Source organism: Nannobrachium achirus, assembly GCF_963921795.1.
Source record: "Nannobrachium achirus genome assembly, chromosome: 11".
NCBI lineage: Eukaryota > Metazoa > Chordata > Actinopteri > Myctophiformes > Myctophidae > Nannobrachium > Nannobrachium achirus.
In genome coordinates this window covers 29,464,832-29,487,856 of record NC_137820.1, presented here as the reverse complement: position 1 = coordinate 29,487,856, position 23,025 = coordinate 29,464,832, and the positions used below count along the sequence as shown (strand labels likewise).

The 23,025-nt window shown below is 42.7% G+C and overlaps 1 protein-coding gene across 2 annotated transcripts in view; it reads right to left on the bottom strand.

The window, feature by feature from the left end:
• washc4 (WASH complex subunit 4) overlaps positions 1 to 23,025 on the bottom strand; it is a 32,349-nt gene extending 9,324 nt beyond the window's left edge. For both annotated transcript variants that reach the window (XM_080737431.1, XM_080737432.1), the window contains exons 1-26: positions 22,922 to 23,025; positions 21,609 to 21,748; positions 21,160 to 21,213; positions 20,966 to 21,031; positions 20,428 to 20,473; positions 20,162 to 20,229; positions 19,986 to 20,068; positions 19,727 to 19,769; positions 19,294 to 19,397; positions 19,005 to 19,125; positions 17,441 to 17,564; positions 16,810 to 16,937; positions 16,086 to 16,246; positions 15,390 to 15,516; positions 13,174 to 13,299; positions 11,199 to 11,306; positions 10,134 to 10,280; positions 9,464 to 9,543; positions 7,954 to 8,059; positions 5,291 to 5,407; positions 3,794 to 3,962; positions 3,252 to 3,406; positions 1,775 to 1,849; positions 1,552 to 1,656; positions 1,308 to 1,442; positions 692 to 800 (exon numbers count right to left, since the gene is read on the bottom strand). In XM_080737431.1, coding sequence (XP_080593557.1) covers positions 692 to 800; positions 1,308 to 1,442; positions 1,552 to 1,656; positions 1,775 to 1,849; positions 3,252 to 3,406; positions 3,794 to 3,962; positions 5,291 to 5,407; positions 7,954 to 8,059; positions 9,464 to 9,543; positions 10,134 to 10,280; positions 11,199 to 11,306; positions 13,174 to 13,299; positions 15,390 to 15,516; positions 16,086 to 16,246; positions 16,810 to 16,937; positions 17,441 to 17,564; positions 19,005 to 19,125; positions 19,294 to 19,397; positions 19,727 to 19,769; positions 19,986 to 20,068; positions 20,162 to 20,229; positions 20,428 to 20,473; positions 20,966 to 21,031; positions 21,160 to 21,213; positions 21,609 to 21,748; positions 22,922 to 22,982 — 2,758 coding nt within the window. In that variant the 5' untranslated portion in view covers positions 22,983 to 23,025. The remainder of the gene's footprint in view (positions 1 to 691; positions 801 to 1,307; positions 1,443 to 1,551; positions 1,657 to 1,774; positions 1,850 to 3,251; positions 3,407 to 3,793; positions 3,963 to 5,290; positions 5,408 to 7,953; positions 8,060 to 9,463; positions 9,544 to 10,133; positions 10,281 to 11,198; positions 11,307 to 13,173; positions 13,300 to 15,389; positions 15,517 to 16,085; positions 16,247 to 16,809; positions 16,938 to 17,440; positions 17,565 to 19,004; positions 19,126 to 19,293; positions 19,398 to 19,726; positions 19,770 to 19,985; positions 20,069 to 20,161; positions 20,230 to 20,427; positions 20,474 to 20,965; positions 21,032 to 21,159; positions 21,214 to 21,608; positions 21,749 to 22,921) is intronic.

Here is a 23,025-nt window from a genome sequence, read left to right as displayed (position 1 = left end):
CCAGTCGGTAGATTTAGCGACCCAGTCGGTAGATTTAGCGACCCAGTCGGTAAATTTAGCGACCCAGTCGGTAGATTTAGCGACCCAGTCGGTAAATTAAGCGACCCAGTCGGTAGATTTAGCGACCCAGTCGGTAGATTTAGCGACCCAGTCGGTAGATTTACCGACCCAGTCGGTACATTTAGCGACCCAGTCGGTAGATTTAGCGACCCAGACGGTAAATTTAGCGACCCAGTCGGTAGATTTAGCAACCCAGTCGGTATATTTAGCGACCCAGTCGGTAGATTTAGCAACCCAGTCGGTAGATTTAGCAACCCAGTCGGTGAAAACTACCGACCAGGTTGCAACCCAGTTGTAGGTCGCTAAATGATCTCGCCCTCTCTCAGCCTAGGATTCACTCACCTCCAAGCTAGTGACTGCCAATCTCACACTCATAGCCAACATTTAACTTCTATCCACTAGAGGGTGCTATTGTTATCTTGTTAAACTAAAAACAACCATAGTGCAACATGTCTGCCATAAAAGTAAAAGTATTCAAGCGCCATCATGTTATTCTGTTGTGGCTGAAACACATGCTCTTCTTAAAAAGAGCAACGAGAAAATAAACAAAGATAAAAATTGTGCATTTAAAAGCATCTTGGCAGCAAAAGGGACAAAGTAGAATTGTAGTAGATTTGTGAGAAGGCCTCACCGATCTGACTGATGAGCTGTCTGAACTGGTCCAGGTAGCTCTGTCCCTCGGGCGTGATTCCCAGCTTTCTGATGCCACGGTTAAACTTCTCTGCACGCTCAAACGGGTACTAAAAAATAAACACCATCAACATGAAAGAACACAGATTAGTGTTGGGAACACTCATCTCTGCTGGACTGATTTCAAAGGTTGGAAATCAAAAACAATTCAAGCACTTAAAGGTGTAGTTCACCCCCAAAATGACTTTTTTTCTATTGATTACTCACGCCATGGAGACTTGAATTCAATATTTTCTTTTTTTGTTTTTTGTCGCATTCCTAAGACAACAATTGATTATAGTAAATTTACCCCCATTCATTCCGGATGGGGACCCAAATGAATTTAGGTGCCCATCCGGAATCAATGGGGGTAAATTTACTATAATCAATTGTTTGTCTTAAATACAAAACAATTATAATAATATAATAATTGACGAGCTGACGAGATGTCAACGGCACCCTTTCAATGACGAGCTGACATTTCAATGGCAGCATAAGTGTGAAACAAAACACTACACTGTGTATATATTAACTATACTGCTGATGAAATACATGAACGGTTCCACCGTTCTTCTCACCTTCTGATCAGACTGGTCTTTTGTCTCTCTGAAGAAGCGGATGTCCTTGATGAGTCTGGATTTGATGTGTTCGTCATACATGAACTGACTGAAGATGTAGAACTTCTTACGCAGGAACTGGTAGGTGAAGTTCACCTGGCAGAGACACAGACGGAGCAGGGAGGTGACTGGTGTGAAAGCACTGTGAAATTATTAAGGGAATAATCACACTCGCACGAGCATACACACACACACAGTGTCTCACCGTGGTGTTCATGATGCCTGTTCCATGGGTGCGGATGGAGTTGGCAATGTGACGGATGTTGATGGTGTTCAAGTGCTTGTTGTTGCTGGCCTTCTCTATGAAGATCTGTCACCAAAACAATCAGAGCGCTGTAAACTTGTAGACAGTGCACAAATCACACCAGAAATATAGACACATCTAAAAGAAGGAGAGACAGAGACAGAGGAGTGCAGAGAGCTCTTACCTGGTTGTTGAGGTTGTAGAGGTAGCGTGAGACAAACATGTGGATGTTCCTCATGATCTCCAAGACATCCAAACCCTGTTGATCATACACACAGGGAATAAGTGGTTAATCAAATCATTGACAGATGGTGTGGAATCACCAGCTGTCATTGACAGCTTCTGGGAAACAATATTGACTATGATTTTATGGATCATATCTCATATTTGACAAAAACTGGGAAACAAGTCTTTCGTCTGACGTTTGTTAGCACATGAACCCTAGCATTCTGGGCATTTCACACTAAACTCTGGCAAAATGTGATTAATATTTGGCAAAAATATGGGAACTGCGTGGGATGTTCACAATGCTGAGCTAATCGAAGAAAAAAGTGTTAAATGTGGTGGTTAATCAGACTAATCGATTTAGTAGATTCGTTTTATAAAAAGTGTGGAGAACAAAAACAATGTGATGCCAACCGGAAACCAACCCTTTTATTTTAAACCATATCACACAGCTCGTTTTAGAACAGGGGTCTTCAACAGGGGGTCCTGGACCCCTAGGGGGTCCTCAGAGTTACTACAGGGGGTCCTCCTAATCAGTGTGATAGAAACTTGTTTGTCCCCCTTTTTTATATTAACCACTTGAACCCTAGCGTACATATTCTGAGAACTTAAGCCAAAATAGCAGATCTACAAGCTCACAACGCCTCACGCCGCGAGGCGTTGTGAGCTTGTAGATCGGCTATTTTTGGCAAAGAGTTTTGGAGGGGGAAAAGAGCATGCCAAGTACAGTGAAAGGTCAAGTTTATTAAGTATTGACGGTTCAAGTGGTTAAATAGCTGAAAACCACATTAACACTTATGTTGCAATGATTTTTTCTCTTCAATGTCTCGCGTTGCCATGGTTACCATAGACTTCCATGTAATTGTGCAATTGTGTAAAAAGTGCACGCCCATGCCTAGATGATGCACCACGTGTGTAGATGCTGTTCACAGCTTTCAAACAAAAAAATCCGCTTGGAAATCCGTTCAGGCATTCATGATTTATGGGCCATTATGTTTTCTTCAGATGTAAACAAACATGGCTGCCATGTTTGAAATAATGGGTTGGTATGGGGGTTAAACATGCAATTTCGCGATCGCGATCATGCCTAATACATTTCTGGAGGTCCAAAAAAAATTTTTGAAAAATTGATTTTTTTTTTTTTTTTTTTTTTTCAAAAACGGCCCAAACTCGGGAAACTCGGGGTTGGCACAGCGTTGGTATCAATACAAACTCGGGAAACTCGGGGTTGGTACCAGATGTGTTAACATGAATCCAAAATATACTGATGATCGTGCTGTCAAACAATGAAACTACCGGTATATGGAATCTATGATAAGGTCCCTGCTTCATCTCTCTCAACTAAGGGGTCCTTGGCCTGAAAACGTTGAAGACCCCTGGTTTAGAAGGAATACCAGCATTTCTCCGAGGTGGAAAGTCTGGTGGTGGGAGGTTACCTGCTCCAGGGTCTGGCTGGGCAGGTGAGGTTCTGTCATGGTGAGGCCGTAGCGCTGAGTGGCCAGGTTCCTCATCTCGCTGTACGTGGCCCAGTCATGTAGAGCCACAGTGGTCAGGTTGTAGAAGGTCTTATCCAAGTAGTGGGTGACATAGGCTGCAGCAAACAAAAACAAAAAAACTGTTAGCAACAACACGCCACATCAGTGGTTCTCAACCTGTGGGTCCCCAAATTATTTTGGGAGGGTCCCCAGATGATTAACTTAATGTGTAACATTGTTTTCACTCAACAGCATACAAACTGACATAACGTTTAAGTGTATAGAGGGGTTTCTGCACATTTCTAAAGCGAAACTGTAAGGACCTCTAAAATGACTAAATTAACGTTGGCTAAATTGTCAAATATTAGAGGCAGAAACTGTGAAAATAGCCGATCCACATGCTCACAACGCCTCGCAACGCTTACATTTATTTTTAACACCAGAGTTGCGGGGGGGGGGGGGGGGGGGGGGATACGAGTCATGTCGGAGCCTGCATGAGATACCTTTAATATGAATGAAACGGTTGAAGAAGCGGATGGGTTTGAGGGAGAAGAAGTGGGCCAGGTCTTTCATGCCGACCCTGAAGGGATTCCTGTCGTCCAACTTTAGGTGTGTGTGAACAGAGAGGCGCAGGTCCTTCTCAATCTCCTTGCACAATTTATCCAACAAATGCTGAAACAACAGCACGGACAGTGACAGATTAACCCATTTAGGCCTAGGATTATTGAATGCTTTAACTATTGAAAAATAGCAGATATAAACGCTCACAGCGCGCGCTGGGAGCTTGTAGATCTGCTATTTTTGAAAAGTCGTGAAAACTGTGTGCAAATCTTTGAATATATGTATTTTTTAAGCGAACATTTGTAACTCAAATTTTGCTGCTGGGAGGGTCCCTGGAACTAAATATTTTGAGATGGGGGTCCATGGCCAAATACATATCATTTTGGGGGTCCTTCACATGAAAAAGAGATGAGAACCACTGTCTGACATAGTAGTCTCTCAAGAACAGACTAACTGAGCTCCAGTTAAGTGAAAAGGACCTTTTCTTTGACGATGGCTAGCCAGATTGCTGACATAGAAACATTAGAAGGAATCAAAAGACACTAATAGAATCGGGACAAAATTAAAATTTTCACGATTTTTAAAAAATTGCAGATCTACAAGCTCGCAGCGCGGCACCGATCTGCTATTTTTCAATAGTTAAAGCATAAAATAATAATACACAATAATGTGTACCTGTTCTGAATGGGTTTTAATAATAAACCTTGGATTAGATGCAGAGGAAGGAAAGAGCAGATGGTCTGCATAAAATCCACCGTCTCATATAAATATATAGATTATATATTTATATCTCTGCTGTTGGGCAGAAACCAGTTATGTCCAAAATATCAACTTTTTAGGAAATGAAAAACATGTTTTTAGAACACAATACTTAAAAAGCAAGTCTTTGCACACCTATAAGGCGACAGGTGCGTCGAGGAGAAGACCAAACAATGGTCCAATGTACTGAAAAAGAACTCTGTCAGACTTTGTCATTCTAATCAATGATGGAAAAAACTGAGTTGGAGTTTTGAGGATCCATTCCAATGGTGTTAGGAGGCTTAGTCAGAAGCGCATTTTAATACTTTTCATTGGTTTAATATTTGTAAAACCCACACACAGACATAAAGGGAGTTCCATAGCACTGATAAAAAAGGAAAAAAGTGAAACTGATATTATCCTAGATAAAGTACTATGTTCTATCCATCTGTCTTTCAATGTTATATGAGATACTTAAAGTGTGGTTCCTGTGGAAATAAGCCTCTGCTTTCTAGGATCTCCTTTTAGTTGACCTTGTACCAGTGATTTGTACTGTCATGAAACTGTACTTTTTTTCTATTGCAAACTTCTAATAAATTCTTCAATCAATCAAAAAAAAAAAGCCCAACAGCACAAGATATTTATTTTCCATCTCACTTCTCCCTCGCCCCAGACATTCTTGGACGTCCCCCGTTCCTCACCTCATTGAACACGCCCATGATCTCCTGGTCGTAGCTCTCCAGCAGCTGGTCACATGACTCCATGTGTTTGGCGTGCAGCATGGTTGGCACGCTGTCCCTCAAGGCACTGAACATGTACTGCTCCGGACCCACCGCAGGCCAACAGGAACACAAACACAAATAAATAAATAACAGGAGAAGCCAGCGAGAACAAGCATCTTCCTCCTCATAAAGCAAACAAGAACAGTATCAATGTATTAAGGATGATAAGTAGTTAAAAATAAATGTATGTTTAAATATAGACTGTTTTGGCACCCTGAAGAAGGCAGCTTGTCTGTCTGAAACGTTGGTTTCTTATTCTGTGTCCTCCTAATAAATGTGCGTCGGCAGCAACGAGTGTGCGGCTCTACTCTTTTTTCATTTATAGTGTTTGTCCGGTTGGCCGGCACCTCATAAGGAATGGTGTGCTGTGCACTTTTTTGCTATTTGTAAATCCTTTATAAACATTTCACAAACACTGCTTCACAAGACGTTATTACATGCACTCCAATATCAACTACAATATACCTTTCACTCTTAACTCATTCTGTGCCAGCGCCCTCTAGGGGCCAAGGAATGCCAGGGTATCTCTCATAGGCGAGCGCTTTAGCTTCCAGGACCTCACCTTCCAGGACCTCACGTGCTCACGTTCATGCACGTCATGGAAATGTCCCGGATGATAATGCTAACAGAATGGCTATTCCCATTTTGTCATCTAAAAGATCATTTTTGGGCGATTTCGCCGTAAATAAACCTCACGCCGCTTCCCTAAAGACACAATCCAGAGATATAAGCCTTCAAAGATGTGGTCTTTCATTGGATTAGGCGGAGATTGGCGATTTCGTTCGCAAATAACGGCCGGCCGGGAGGTTGCTAGCTTTCGGCTAGTAGCTAGAAAAATCAGGCCAGGCTTCAGAAGGCCTCTTATCATTTTATTAATTTAATTAAAAAAAGCCGGACTACTTCGGGATCGGCACACTCGTGTACTCATCGGAAGCGGCGCCGAACATTGGGTGAACATTGGGGAGCTCAAAAATGTATTTTAAACCATTTTTAATGGAATATATCGTCGGACAGAGTAGAATGGCTAGCTGGCTAGCGGCTAGCGGCTAGCGAGCCAGGACCACCCACGACTCTACAAGCAGCTCGGGGTAAGTGAATTAATAAAAAAAAAATTGTATTGGATTGAAATAAAGCCGAACTAGTTCGGGATCGGCACAGAATGAGTTAAGGAGTTTCACAAGAGCTGGGCATTTCCTGACTATATTATCTTTAGGGGAATTTTGTAGATCAACTTAAATCACTTTGTTCTGATACGAGAAGCTTGGGAGAAAAAAATACCCCATGCACTTTTGCACATTTCTCCGTCATGAGGTAATGAGGTTTCATGGACAGGGGGAGGGGATAGAGTTCCGTAATCCTTTTCAGCAGCACAGACATCAATGTAAAAGTTCACATCTCATTAAAAGCGCGTCCCCCCAAACATTGAATCATCAATGCAACAATGCTTGGGGGAGGGGTGTGTGGGAGGGGTGCATGGGAAATGTAGGGGCATTATGTTAATCAGGCTTTTGTTTCTTTTGAAGAGTGAGTGTGTGTGTGTGAGTGTGAGTGTGTGTGAGTGTGAGTTTGAGTGAGAGAGAGAGAGAGAGAGAGAGAGAGAGAGAGAGTGAGTGTGAAGAAAGAGGTCAGAAAAAAATAGTCAATCAATGTCAAGTGAGGCAAACGGGCCTGGAATTTTGTCATCTTTTGGGCAAGGCCACTTGGCCTTTGGTGTTGTCCATTTTTTGAGGGCACAAAGGCCAAATGCTAAGGCAGGAAGGCCATCAAATAAAACAATGGACAAGTGTTTAGTCCATTGAAAGAATCAATTGAATTTAAGGGTTCAGGATATTTTTTAATATGTAGACTATGTGCAGTGAAACAAATAATAGTATTTACAATTTGATCCATCCCATCCCTGCAACTTTCAAAGTCACTGGATTGGTTTAAAATGGGCACCCTCCTGTTCTCTCTCTCTACACTAAATATCTCCGCCAAAAACAGAATATCTACAAGCTCACAACGCCGTCGCAATGTGATGCGTTACAGAATAGGGATGCTGTGTACGATCAGTAATTGGTCTACATGAATACTGATAGACCCTGTTCTAGAGCAGTGTTTCTCAACCTTTTTTCTGCATGGGCACACTTTTCATGTCCCAAGAATCCATGGGCACACCAACATAATACGGGGGTGTAAATATCGTCACTGTCGGGAAGAAACCTTTTATTTCCAAGTTTAAAATTTGTACGTTTCTTCGCAAAGTAAAGCCCTGCTTCATCATACAAGGCTGTCGCACAACAGTAGTGAAAACAGCAGATCTACAAGCACATAACGCCTCGCACCGCGAGGCCTTGTGTGCTTGTAGATCGGCTGTTTTCACTAGTTTAAATCATTTTTAAAACGATAAATACAATACTGGTTTTCAAGCAGTTTCAAGGGGCACACTTGACCCTTCTCAGGGGCACACCAAAGGTCCCCTGGCACAGTGGTTGAAAAACAGTTCTAGAGCGCTTGGAGCCATACCAGTAAAAACAGTATGTTGTGGTCCTGAATTAACATGAGCCTGTGTGTTTGTTTACTGACATAACCAGTGTACTTACGTGTACTCTTGCTGCATCTACGGCGTACTCATAAACATCATCCAGGTAGATGGGAAACACCGCTCTGTGCCAGTACAGAAAACTACAGTCACACTGAATCTTGACCCTGAAGAGGAAGGGAAAACAACCCACAGAGACTCAGGTTCCACATAATACATGATGCGTTTCTTCTTTTTTTTTTTTTTCTGCAATAATTGTGGGGATCTGTGGTTCCAAAGCAAGCAAGTCAACAACTTGCTAGTTTTCTAGTTGCGAGGCATTGTAAGCATGTAGATCTGCTATTTTCACAATATGTATCTGCGGAACCGAGTCGCATTAAATGTAATACCTACAATTCCAAGTGCTTATCAGGGTGGGGGTCCCCAGTTCAAATATGTTTATTTTGGGGGTCACAGCCTCTATAACCCTGGTATAGAGCATTAACAAATTCATCCACCAGGGGCATTGACAACTCATTCTTATGACTTCCTATCTAGCCAAGCTTTATAAAATATATTTTTCAAAGAGAAAAAAAATAAAAATAAAAATAAAAAAGAGAATATTCGACTTCGGTGAACAACGTCGAATAGTGACTTTGATATTCGAATATTTAGCTCAGTACACTGACAGGACATGGTCATGGAGAGAGAGATGGGGAGCGACACGCAAAGGTCGCCGGGATCAGGATTTGAACCCACGATACGCTGTCAGGCATCAGAGCCTATGTGGTATGTGTCTGGACCGCTAGGCCAGGGGGCGCCCCTGGAACTGTATTTCTGCAACAAAAGTAAGCCATTTACCATTCGAGGTTGTGCCACGAGCCGCAGGCAAGTGGCAAACAACCCTGAAACAGTGGTAAATCAGCCAACAACCCACAACCTCGAATGGTAAATTGCTTTTCTACCACTTTTTCCATATAAATGAAAGAAAACACAGTTGTAACTTGCAAGGATCTTTAGTTACAATCATTAATCGTTTCAGAATACACATACAGTACTTCCGCCACAGCATATATAGTCCCAGATTGCAGCTAAAAGAGTTCCCTTTTAGTGCCACCACCAGATGGCGCCAACTCCTGCTGAGGTGCATGGATTTAGCTTCCATTACAGCTAGGCTAACGCTTGTGTTAGAAGCACAGTTTTCGGCTATTTTGCCGCAAATAGAGGCTGGTCGCTTCCAAAAAAGCATAGATTCAGAGAAAAGGGGCTTTAAAGTTGGCGGATTGCATTGGATCCAATGGAATAAATCGGCGAAAAATGACGATAGTAACGTTAGTAAACGTAGGACGACCTCGGACCCTCGGACCACCTACGTTTTCAATAATCAACTCACGGTAAGGAACTGGGGTCGGTAAAGGAAGGTGTTCCGACTCTGGTTGTTTGGGAGGCGCATTGATCTTGGAAATGTTAAAACTCCGAGGGTTGTTGGCCTATTTACCACTGTTTTAAACCAATCAGAATCCAGTATTTGAACATGTGACTAGAAAAAGTGGTAGAATGATTAGTTAATGAAACAAACATCTTCCCCATACCTCTCTCTGACCTCACTGATCAGATCCAGCTTCTTCAGCACAAGCTGGAGTGGAAGCAGCTCTTCGTCCTTGAACGTTTTCTAGACGGAAAAGATCAACCTCAGTCAAGTCAAAGAATAATCAAAAAGCAACACTTTGTTTGTAGGCCTGTCACACATTTTACATAACATGCGAACAGACTTTTTCCCCCTCATTCATATATTCCAATGTTCAATGCACAAAAACACAATTAAATCGTTAAAGGAGTAGTTCACCCCTAACATGCCATTGATTACTTATGCCATGGAGACTTGAGTTCAATAATATTTTTTTTGTTTTTGTCGCATTCCAAAGCCAATAATTTGATTATAATAAATGTACTCCCATTGATTCCAGATGGAGACCCAAATGTATTTGGGTCTCCATCTGGAATCAATAGGCCTACAAAGAGTCTCCTCAAATTATTGGCTTCGGAATGCGACAAAAACAAAAAAATATTATTGAACTCAAGTCTCCATGACATGAGTAATCGATAGAAAAAAATACATTTGAGGGTGAACTACTCCTTTAAATTACAATTATTTGTGTGACAATTAATCGTCAACTTAAATTTGTAATCATGACAGCCCTGTTTGTTTATGATGCGAGTCAGTCAGAACACAGTAAAACCCTAGCTTGGTGGTAATGTTACCATCTGAGTGCCCACACTGAGGGCCAGGGACACCACCAGACGGCGCTCCTTGGTGCTGGGTCCGTTCAGGGCGTTCTCTGCCATCACCAGAGACGACAGCACATCCAGCCGCTGCTCACTGTACTTCTTGTCCGATACCACCCTTTTCTACAAGAACCACAACATTGCAAGACAACAGGGACAGATGTAATCTAAACCAGGGGTTCCCAAACTTTTTAGTCTCAGGGCACCCCATAAATATTTTTTTAATCCGAGGCACCCCTACATTATAATTTTCACTCCCAACACCTTATATTTATAGCATATCGTCGTTGTCTGGTGGAAACCGTGTATGTCCAAAACCATTTTGTATTTATCATCTATAAAATGTACTAAACTAGTGAAAACAGCAGATCTACAAGCACACAACGCCTCGCGATGCGAGGCCTTGTGTGCTCGCCTTGTGTGATCGGCTGTTTTCACTAGTTTTGTGAGACAGTCTTGTATGATGTAGCAGGGCTTTGCTTTACCAAAAGACGTACACATTTGAAATTTGGAGATACAAGGTTTCTGCCCGACAGTGACGATATTTAAGTGATTATGTTGCGAGGAAAACGTTGAAATAATAGTCTTTTTGGTTAGAACTGACTGAAAATAACTTTAAAAGTTTAAAGTTTAAAATGATATTAAATATTTTTTCAAGTGTCCAAATAAATTCCAAATATTATCAAATTATCTCGCAGCACCCCTGGACTGCCGTCGCGGCACCCCAGGGTGCCCCGTCACCCACTTTGAAAACCCCTGATCTAAACATCTCAAAATGACGAATCTGAAACAAAATGATATCCCCGTCCCCTTCTTTTTGCACACTTTGCTGCTCAGGTTTTGCCCTGCCTGTACTTTTTAAACTTATTTCCTTACTTTCTTATTTTCCTCATTATCTTTATTTAATTACAATCCTTACTGTTCCTGTATGAGTGAGAGACAAACAAACCCTCTTGATTCTTTACTTTGTGTTAATATTAATAGTGAATGGTGCATTTAAATAATAATAATAATACATATTGCTTTTTGCTGTGTTGTCACCTTGGCAAGAGCAATGGCGTTCAGGGCCTGGGAATGTAGCTGCTGGTTTATGTGGGACACAGAGTCTGCTACCACCATAGACCGTCTGTGGAATGTGTGCTCCACCGCCTAAAGAGGAAATGACATCACATGTTGTTTAAATGCTGCGTTTGACTTGGAACTCCCTTTTTTGCAGGTCTTTCAGTCCGAGTGTATCAAGAAAGCACCTCGGTTAAGGCAAGTCCCGCCCGCGGAACCTTGTGATTGGCTGCACGGAGGTGCCAAAAGGGGGGGGGGGATATTTACTATTCTGGCCCCCTGGTTTACAACTTCTAACAGCGCTGGGGTCGGCTCATGGGACCTTCGCAACGCTCGACACGGCGACTCGCTCGCTGCCGCTCGCTCTGCGGTGTCTCACGTGGCTCAAGGTCGCCTGAGGCGGCGCACCTCTGTCGTGACATCTCCACCTTAACCAAGGTGCTTTTTTGATACACTCAGACTGGAAGACCTGCAAAAAAGGGACTCCCCGTTTGACACACACAAACACACACCTCCACCCTTGCGGTGTTATGGTGTAGACTTCAGATTTAGTGTGGGGATTTAAGGGGAGCTAATGCTAATTTCGTGCAATTTTGTCTTAAAGCGCAAAATTTTGCACAGATGTAGCCCAGGGCTTGCTCTAATGATTTAGCTAGGGCGCCCGAGTCTGCGACCTTCGGGGTCGCCACAGCGGCCAAATCAAGTTGGGCTCCCATTGACTTTCTATACAGGAGGAAAATACTTCTGGGAAATAATTTTCTGGGTATTTAAGGAGGATCTGAGGGGTCTAACTAGGGGTTTGTCATGATGCTGAATCCATTGCAGGCATTTGTTTTGCACAAAAAACATTCCGTGGGCTAGAAATGGCCTCAGAAAACAATACACGTATGGGTGAGTATTCATGTTAGTCGGAGGCCTTAGGGTTTTTTTCCCTCGCGCTAATCAGTCTAAAAGTGCAAAATTTTGCACAGATGTAGCCCAGGGCATGCTCTAATGATTGAGCTAGGGCGCCCGAGTCTGCGACATTCGGGGTCGCCACAGCGGCCAAATCAAGTTGGGCTCCCATCGGTTTAGTGATGAAAAGTGATGAGTCATCACTTTTCAGAGTTTTGTGGGTGTTTTCTGGAGCTGTGGCGACCCCGAAGGTCGCCGACTCGGGCGCCCTAGCTAAATCATTAGAGCATGCCCTGAGCTACATCTGTGCAAAATTTTGCACTTTTAGACTGATTAGCACGAGAAAAAAAAACCCTAAGGCCTCCGACTAACATGAATGCTCACCCATACATCCATCGTTTTCTCATTTCATTTCTAGCCCAAGGAATGTTTTTTATGCAAAACAAATGTCTGCAATGGATTCAGCATCATGACAAACCCCTAGTAAGACCCCTCAGATCCTACTTAAATACCCAGAAAAAAAATGTTTTTCTGGGTATTTTCCTCCTGTATAGAAAGTCGATGGGAGCCCAACTTGATTTGGCCGCTGTGGCGACCCCGAAGGTCGTCGGCTCGGGCGCCCTAGCTAAATCATTAGAGCAAGCCTTGGGCTACATCTGTGCAAAACTTTGCGCTTTAAGACAAAATTGCACGAAATTAGCATTAGCTCCCCTTAAATCCCCACACTAATTGCGCACATTGAGGTCTTACAGTACGCTGCCTAAATACCACTTTGTTGAACTCTGTTAATAAAGAAACAGCAGTAATTTAAGACATTGCGTGACGTTATGTTAATTACACAAGATAGTCACATATTTCATTTTCATCATAATACAGTCATGCTGGAGGAGGCGAGGAAGCAGAAATGTGAGAATTGGAATTTGTCCACACACGTTCTTAGTTCTACACCAGTGACACACACCAAAGATAGCCAATATACAAGCTCACACACAGTGTCACATTTTCTGCAAGTGACACTGGTGTGCAACTACTGTATGAATGAATCTGACGATCGATTCTGTACCTTGAGCAGTTCAACTAGTCTACAGAGGGCTTTGACGGAGGTCTTGGTCATGGGCCGCTGCATAGACATGTAGAGGTTCATGACGGTCTTAATGATGGTGCTGATGCTGTAGGCATACAAGATCCCCTAGGAGACACACATGGCACAGTAAAAGATCAAAGTTGGGTACATAATAATGTGCATGAGGTCACACTGGATATGTCATTGGTTGAGCAATGCAAAGTAAGTGAGCACAAAACTACTGTGAATAGGCTGTTGTCTGTGTATGTTGCTGTTCAGCAGCATTAGGCTGTCTGTCTGCAAGTGAATGTTGCTCTGTTCACCAGCAGGCGCTGAAAACATGGCTCAACTAGAAGCAGTGCTCTTCCGAGCACAGGTCTCCACCAGGCCGTTCGTCCTGGTGGTGCTACTGTATAATAGGCCAATGTAAAAAGGGTGGCATATGTTCTTCACCTTAGATCTTTCATGGCAATCTGATGCTGCATGCATGATTTGAAGCATTGTGTTCCAAAAATGAGTTTTGCTAAAGTCTACCTGCTGGTGGCGCTATAACAGGCCAATGTGAAAAAGGTAGCATTTGTTCCTTGACCTAGTGGGAATATGTGTGGCAAATTTCACGGTAATCGCAAGCTGCATTGATGATTTGAGGCATTTTGTTCAAAAACGGAGCAATCCTGCAAGCTTTGGAAGCCAATATTAGCCAATCAGGATGGAATATGAAATACAGACGGATCGGACTTGATCACATGACTATAGAGATACTGTGTACCGATTTGCGTGATCTTTGGATAAAATCTCAAGGAGTAATATCCAAAAATGTGTTTTACATAAGTCGGCCCAAAGGTGGCGCTATAAAAGGCTGATGTGAAAAATGCAGGGCAAAGGTTTATCCTTAGCCTCTAGGGAATGCGCTTACAAAGTTTGAAACTGATCGATGGAGTTATAGGTAAAACCACAAATCGGCCTGTTATAGCGCCACCATGAGGCTGATTTCAAAAATGTTAAGTGGCATTTCTTCTTCGACCTAGTGGGAACATTTGTGCACGATTTCATGATAATTGCACTTTGCGTTTGGGATTTGAGGCATTTTGTTCCAAACGGCTCAATCCTACAAACTTTGGAAGCCAATCTTAGCCAATCAGGATGGAATATGAAAAATCGGACAGATCCGTGTTGATCACATGACTGTCGAGATACTGCCTACCGATTTGTAGGATTTTTGGACAAAATCTGTAAGAGTAGTGCACAGAAATGTGTCTTGCGAACATCAGCCACTAGGTGGCGCTAGAAAAAGCCCATTTGAAAAATTTAGGGCAGAGGTTCTAGATTGGCATCCAGGGAATGTGTGTGCTCACTTTGGCAGCGACCGGGCCAACGGCGACTGAGATTAGCTGCACACAAACGTGCGAGGACGCACGGACGCACGGACACACGGACGGACGGACGGACGGAGGGGAAAACATACTCTCCCCCATGCCTTCGGCTGGTGGAGACAACTAATAGGTTGCCTTGTCTGCAAGTAATATGTGTAGTGTGTATGTGGCAACACTAAAAATCTGAACTTTAGTCAGCACGTCAAAAGTGTCCTTTTTCTGCTAAATTTAGAGTAGCCAATCATTGTCTCCACCAGCCGAAGGCTGAGGGAGAGTATGTTTTCCCCTCCGTCCGTCCGTCCGTCCGTCCGTCCGTCCGTCCGTCCGTCCGTCCGTCCGTGCGTGCGTGCGTCCGTCCGTCCGTCCGTCCGTGCGTGCGTGCGTCCGTGCGTCCTCGCAGTTTGTGAGCAGCTAATCTCAGTCACCGTTGGCCCGATCGCTGCCAAACTGAGCACACACACTCCCTGGATGCCAATCTAGAACCTCTGCCCCACATTTTTCAAATCAGCCTCATGGTGGCACTATAACAGGCCGATTTGTGTGGCCTGGTTGTTACCAGCTAATCTCTGGCGCCGTTGGCCCGATCGCTGCCAAACTGAGCACACACACTCCCTGGATGCTAATTCAGAACCTCTGCCCCACATTTTTTAAATCAGCCTCATGGTGGCGCTATAACAGGCCGATTTGTGTGGCCTGGTGGAGACCTGTGCTCGGAAGAGCACTGCTTCTAGTTATTTATCTCTTTTTTGGTGAATGTGAGTCACTGCATTGTGCTTTCAGTGGTTGGAAAACTAGTCCAAGCTATTTGAACAGACATTTCCCATGTTAACTGTCAGTTCTCACCTGTACAAAGACATTACACCTGCTGCTCAGGTCCTCCGACAACCTCTCAGTTTTCTGCTCCTTGGACAATATGGCCTCCATCTTCATCATCCATGAAGTAACAAACACGTAGTAGGACTGAACATCCCTTAAGACACGATACAGATTGAAGCAGCCAATTCGGTTTTGCATGACCAAATCATGGCATGAACGGAATTTTACATCAGAAGAAAGCACATACAGTAGGGCTAAACGACAAACAAATGCCAGGTGCTTTGTTCAAAGACATTGTTAGTGATGTGCTCATCAACTCACTTGGGCATTCACGAATAGTGATTTTTAGTATTCGAATTATTCGACCTCAAAGTATTCGAATAGTCGAATATTCGACAGGACTGGCCAAACTGTCAACATTAAATGTAATACCTACAATTCCAAGTGCTTGTCAGGGTGGGGGTCCCCAGTTCAAATATGTTTATTTTGGGGGTCACGGCCTAAAAAGGTTTGAGAACCCCTGGTATAGAGCATTAACAAATTCATCCACCAGGGGCATTGACAACTCATTTCTTATGACTTCCTATCTAGTCAAGCTTTATAAACTATATATTTTTTTAAAGAGAAAACAATAAAATAAAATAAGCGAATATTCGACTTCGGTGAACAACGTCAAATAGTGACTTTGATATTCGAATATTTGGTGAATGCCCTACAACTCACTTGGTGAGCGTCTGTGCTCTCTGTTGCAGGTAGGCGTCTCTCTGTGCTCTGATGCCCTGCAGACTCTTTTTGTCCATCAACTTGGCGGCAGCAGGGACTTTAGCAATGAGGAAGGTGTCAGGGAACCAGATGATGTTAGCAGTCAGAGTCACAGCTGGAACCTGGAACAACAACCACCAGGATTTAATGGGAGGAATGTCATACAACAGTGGTCTTCAACAGGGGGTCCAGGACCCCTAAGGGGTCCTCAGAGTTACTACAGGGGGTCCTCCAAATCTTTGTGTGATAGAAACCTCTTTTCTCCTTTTTTATATGAACCACTTGAACCCAAGCGTCCATATTCTGAGAACTATAGCCAAAAATAGCAGATCTACAGGCTCACAACGCCTCACAGCGCGAGGCGTTGTGAGCTTGTAGATCAGCTATTTTCGGCAAAGAGCTTTGGTGTAGAGGGGAAAAAAGAGCAGTCTAAGTAAAGAGTGAGAGGTCAAGTGTATTAATTATTGACGGTTCAAATGGTTAAATATCTGAAAATACAAATGGACATGAATCCAAAATAAACTGCTGATTGTGCTGTCAAACAATGAAATGGAATCTATGAAAAGGTTGTGGGGGTCCCCGATTCATCTCTCTCTCAACTAAGGGGTCCTTGGCCTGAAAACGTTGAAGACCCCTGTCATACAACTAAGAAAGAACTAAGCACGAGTATACATACGTCTCTTACCTTTTTACAGACATCTAAAAGTGATTTGTAGAGTTTCTTGTCGACAGTCCTGAAGATGTGAAAGTGAAGCACGAAGAGGCTGCAAACACCGGCATACTTGTCTCTCTGGTCTATCTCCGAGGGTTCACCTAACACAAGCGCAAATACGTACGTAAATTTAAGACAATTCTCATCACGCACACATGAAACCAGCTGAAGATTCCCTAAATCGGGAGATAAGCGACCGTCAGGTCGCATACACAAACTTTGGAAGGCAATGGTAGCCAATCAGGAGGGAATATGGGAAATGGGACAGATCCATGTTGATAACATGACTGTAGAGATACTGTGTACCGGTTTGCGTGATTTTATGGCAAAATCTGTAGGAGCAGTGTCCAAAAATGTGTCTTGCAAGAATGGTGCTAGAAGAGGGCCTGTGAGAAACAACGGGTGGGGGTTGTGGTTTGGCAGCCAAGGAGTGTGTGTGCAAAGTTTGGCATGGATCGGGGCAACGGTGGCGGAGATATGAGTAGGGGAAAAGTGTGACGTGTGACGTGACTGACAGACTGACCGACGGACGGACAGCCGGTGGAGGTTTTGATGGTAACTGTGACCTGACGGTTGCAATCAATATAAAAGAGGAGACACTGACCGATCTTGGACTCAACATTAGTGAATATTGTGCGTATGTTGTAGTAAAACTCCTCAGCGAAGGCGCTGTTTTTGGCGACAGAGATTCCTTCTTTAGGATCGTCAAACCTCTGCTCCACGCATGCCTGTCACAAAGTCACACAAATAACAAATACAGTTATATTTTAAAACTTAAAGAACCATACTGGTGTCAATACCAATTCACAGGTTCCGGCCATCTACAGTATATTGCACAAACCATTTCCCTGATAATGGCAAGGTAAATAGGAGGTAGGGATATCACGTGACAACGGGGAAGCGCCATGTCCAGCCATGAAGCTCACCATGGGTGCCAGTAACGCGAGACTATCCACCGTTTCCTGTCTGGGAACCAAATCTCGTGATACTGTGCACATCGAAAAGCAAGTGATTGAAAAAATACCTTTGATATATTTTATTTTATATTCCTAAACAGATTATATGACAAAGGTCTCAGTCGTTCATAAATAGTGTTTCTTTCAGGTTTGTTCATGAGGTGATCTCAGCTGATCTAGCCGGCTCCATTCACTGTCACGTATTTCATCACACTTCCGGTGGGAGTTCTGGCACCCATGGCCGGACATGGCGCATCCCTGTTGTCACGTGATATCCCTACCTCCCATTTACCTTGGATAATGGCCATTTGTAGCTTTTTTTTCTTCTTTTAACGTTTTGTCCAAAGTTATTAAAGGTTATGAAATTTAAGTAAATAATTCAGAGTGGTGCACAATGTTGAGTCAATGTTGACTGAACATCATTATCAAGTTAATAGGCCAAGGTCATGTGAACTTTGCTCGTAAATCAATCTTTTCTTGAGGGACTATTTTTGCCTGGATTTTCCAAATCAATCGATGATTTAAAATGATAACCTAACTTTGACAGAAGTCATAAGAGTAGTATTACCCGTCCCAGTCTCTGAAGCTTGATTTGCATACCATATTGAAATATACACAACTTCCTATTTCCTTATTTCCTAAAACATCTAACAAACCAAGGCATGCTTTGGAATATGCAGTGATGTCAAGTTTACAATGAGTCGTAATCAATGGCCTAAACGTGCCAGACATCTGGTATGGTCCTTTAAGGACAGTAAATGCTTCAATGTGTTAAACCAGTGTTTCTCAACCTTTTTTCTGAATGGGCACACTTTTCATGACACACCAACATAATACAGGGGTGTAAATATCGTCACTGTCGGGCAGAAACATTGTATCTCCAAGTTTCAAATGTGTACGTTTCTTCGCAAAGTAAAGCCCTGCTTCATCATACAAAGCTGTCGCACAACAGTAGTGAAAACGACGACTCGGACCGCAAGGCGTTGTGTGCTTGTAGATCATTTAAAATCATTTTTAAAATGATAAATACAATACTGGCTTTCAAGCAGTTTCAAGGGGCACACTTGACCCTTCTCAGGGGCACACCAAAGGTCCCCAGGCACAGTGGTTGAGAAACACTGTGTCAAACTCACCCTGAACTTTTCCAAGGAGGGAAAATAAAATAGTAAAACAAACAGAAAAATACATTAGCCATGAAATGGATGTGGTTACCTGAAGAATCATCCCATCCAGTAGCTGGCCCTCCAGCTTCAACAGTAGCTTCTCAAACGGTTTCAACTTTTCTTCAGGAATGGAAAATTTACCAGGGTTATGATGCACTGATTTCAGCAACCTGGAACAGGGAGAAAAGGTTAACCTACTAAAAACTGAATTTCATTTGTAGAAGATAATTGGTGTAAGCTATTTCCCGCATGCAGACAGCATCTCAATGCATTATCAATACCTATTGTATGTCTACGCCATGGGGAATCTCCTGTACCTCAGTGATTTGTGTCTTTACCTTTTGTACATCTTCCAGTGGTCTTTCAGTGTGCCATGATTTTCCATAATCTCATCCAATGTGAGAAGTACCACTAACATCTCTCCAAGATGCTCATAAACCGTCTGCAAAGAAGAAACAGTGTTAGGCATACTGTTGAGTAAAGTCATTTCGGAAATGTTGAGAAATCAGGCTGTGATTTGAGGCCAGAGCAGCTGTTAGTTTAGCTTTGAAAAATATGGAATGTTGGCAGCTGTCCGTGGTGCTAATCAAAGGCTGGCCTCTGTCTGCAGGATGGGAGCATAATCGCAACAGACAATATTCACTAACATGTCATAGGCGTGTGTGTGTGTGTGTGTGTGTGTGTGTGTGTGTGTGTGTGTGTGTGTGTGTGTGTGAATCATGTACATCAGTACATACTGTAAGTGCTCATAATTAGACCACAACAACTTACTTGGAAATGGACTCCTGATGATTCAATTACTTTGGTTGCACCCCTATGAGGAAAAAAAGAAAATAAATAAAAACTATTCATTTGAGCTGAGCAGCCACCAAAAACAATGCTCAATCGCTCCTCAAGGAGCCACTCGGGGCTGTAAGCTGCATGTTTTCAGCTCGCCTCTGAGGAGCCAAGCTGTAAAGATGTTTAACATTTTTGAAAATATTCACCTATGACATGCCCAAAATAGTTATAGGATTGGATTGTGCCTTACTTGTTGCTGTTATATAGGGCTGCCAACTGATGAACAATGTTGACCACTACCTCAAAACATCTTGAAACAAAACAGGACAGCTCCTATAAGAGAAAAAAAAAACAAATATATAATCTTTTAACATGAATTCCAATAAACTGACTGTTAATGAAAGGTTTTAATCAACCACTTCTCACCTGAAGGAATGATATAAATCTACCCATTTGAATCTGGGACTCGCCTTCAACAACACTGGTTTCAGACACTGAAATGACACACACTCACACACACACACACACACACACACACACACACACACACACACACACACACACACACACACACACACACACACACACACACACACACACACACACACACACACACACACACACTTCGTTTAACAAGAGATTCACCCTCAAAAAGATGAAAATGTCTGATAAGAGGATTACAGTAATCTCACCTCCTTCTCCATAGTACAACAGTCCGTTATAGAACTTGGTTTCTGCCTACAGAGGGGAATATACTGTATTCATTATCAGTAAATAAAAATCTCCCAGGTTCTGGTGTTATGACACAATTTAACAGAAAGATAACTACATGATCCACAAATGTTATGCAGAAACATTGAAATGTTATGCAGAAACATTGAAACCAAGGCTGGGCGATATGGACAAAACCAAATACATGCATTGTGTAATTCTTTTGACAAAATACCTCAATATAGATATTGTGACAATTCGTTTTTTTGTTTTTAAGGTTCAAAATGTGTGCAATTAGCAGATCTACAGTAGCTTGTAGTTGTACATCAGCTATTTTCACCATTTTAGATATTTTTTTTAAGTATAAAATCTGAAAGTATAAATTAGGGGTTAAGTGATCAACACCAGGGAAAAAAACAAAAACACAATAAGCCATATTATGGTATACAAAACCCCAGACATCTAGTCTCATATCACAATATTGATAGCAATGCATTCACCACATTTTGCTCATCCTACCTCATATTTTAGTTTCTTTACTTCACTGCAGAGAGCAGCATATACTGTGATGACTTTGTTCAGCACCTACACAAAGCACAATATATAGGTAAATGTTATGTTTGTCGTTATTGTTTCATAAATTAATATGTAACACAATTGTCACAAAATACAACTACAAGTATGCCAAAACATTTTATATCACCTCATCTTACCTTGTTGTCAGTTTTGATTAATTCAAGCAAACTAGATTGCTCATAAGGGAGAAGCTGCAAGAAATGAGAAAGAAACAGTGAGAGGGGCGGCATAGCTCAGGGGTAGAGAAACCGTTATTAGAGCACGAAGGGTTCCCGAAGGGTCACTTCCCAGTTCGAATCCGGGCTCCCCCTGAGTTAATGTCGAAGGGTCCTTGGGCAAGACTCTGAACCCCTAATTGCTCCCGGTGAGTAGGTTGGTGCCTTGCATGGTTTCCTCCGCCACCGGTGTATGAATGTGTGCGTGAATGGGTGAATGTAATGCACAATCTCTAAAAAGCGCTATATAAATGCACCATTTACCATTTGAGAGGTTGAACTGTGAAATTCTAGCTGTTTTTGAGGGCAACGTACAACAGTATAAAGAAATCCAAATTGATTATTATTCCCATTGGTAAATCGTTGTTTACCTTCAGAGCAATGGGATCCAGCGTGAAATCCCACACATCCCCGATGGAATCATCCAGAGCGTCTTCAATCCCTTTCAGCTGGGAAGTGTATTCCTCCAAAAACTTCCCATAGTTCTTCATTTGAACCTCTGTGTGTATCTCTGATGGGAGTGGAGAGAGAGGCTTAGATTTAGATGTACAGCAAGTTGTCTGAGGTGCTGCTGCCGAGTTCTGTTTTTAGGCTGATTGCATCTCGTCATCTGCATCCATCTCTCTTTTAGAAACCTTGTCATAATGATATGAGATACTTAAAGTGTGGTTCCTGTGGAAATAAGCCTCGGCTTTCTAGGATCTCCTTTTAGTTGACCTTGTACCAGTGATTTGTACTGTCATGAAACTACTTTTTTTTATTGCAAACTTCTAATGAATTCTTCAATCAATCAATCAATGTAACTTGGATGAGGCTATACTGAAGTACCGGTAGTACTACAGTATATTAGCGGGGCCAAACAGCAAATCTAAGGTCCGTTGACCTGAGTGTTATCCACTGTAAGCCAGTGGTTCTCAAACTTTTTCACGTCAAGGACCACCAAATTGACACATATTAGCCCATGGACCCCCATTTCGAAAGATAATCCAGGGACCCCCATAAGAGAAGATTTTTACGGCTCTATAGTGATTCTCAGCTAGCCTATTCTCAGCCCCAGTTTGACATGCATTAGGCTTCGGAACCCCCATTTAATGCCATTTCTATCTCTGAGACCCCAATTCATATTGTAAAATCAATGTTAATTTAACTCTGAGAATGTACAAATGGAACCAAATGGACCAATTTGGTTCCATGTGTACACTCTCTGAGTTACATACCCAATAAGGGTCCATCTGGCTCCTCCTAACTGTCATTTAGCTAGGGACCCCCTTGAACTCCCTCAAGGACCCCTGGACCCCACTTTGAGAACCAATGCTGAAATAGCTGTCAACTTGATCAGCTGTTTTTGGTGGCTGGGAGTCAGTCTGGCACTGTGACAGTGTCACAACAGACCTACTCTACACTGAATGCTATCACATGGCCGTTGTGTTCTAATGAGTCCTATAAAAGAACGTTCTTGTTTGACATAATAATGCGCGAAACTACACAATTAACGGCTTGCGTGTTTTGTTTTTCTAACTACCGGGGATCAATCAACAAGATTTGCTCAGCAAATAGCCTGAGCCCATGCGTCTTCTTCCCCGTTGAGCTTTTGGTGCTAGCATACAACTTTGCATGTACCACCACAACACAGGGCAGCCATGCAGGTTAAACTCACACTGTTTCAGCAACGCAGGCTACTTACTCTGAGAGCCATCGTCAAAACGATCAAATTCCCAATCAGGAGCGATCGTCTCGACTGCCATCCTGTCACCTGGAAGAAGAGCCCGACGCTGTTGTCACGGTAGC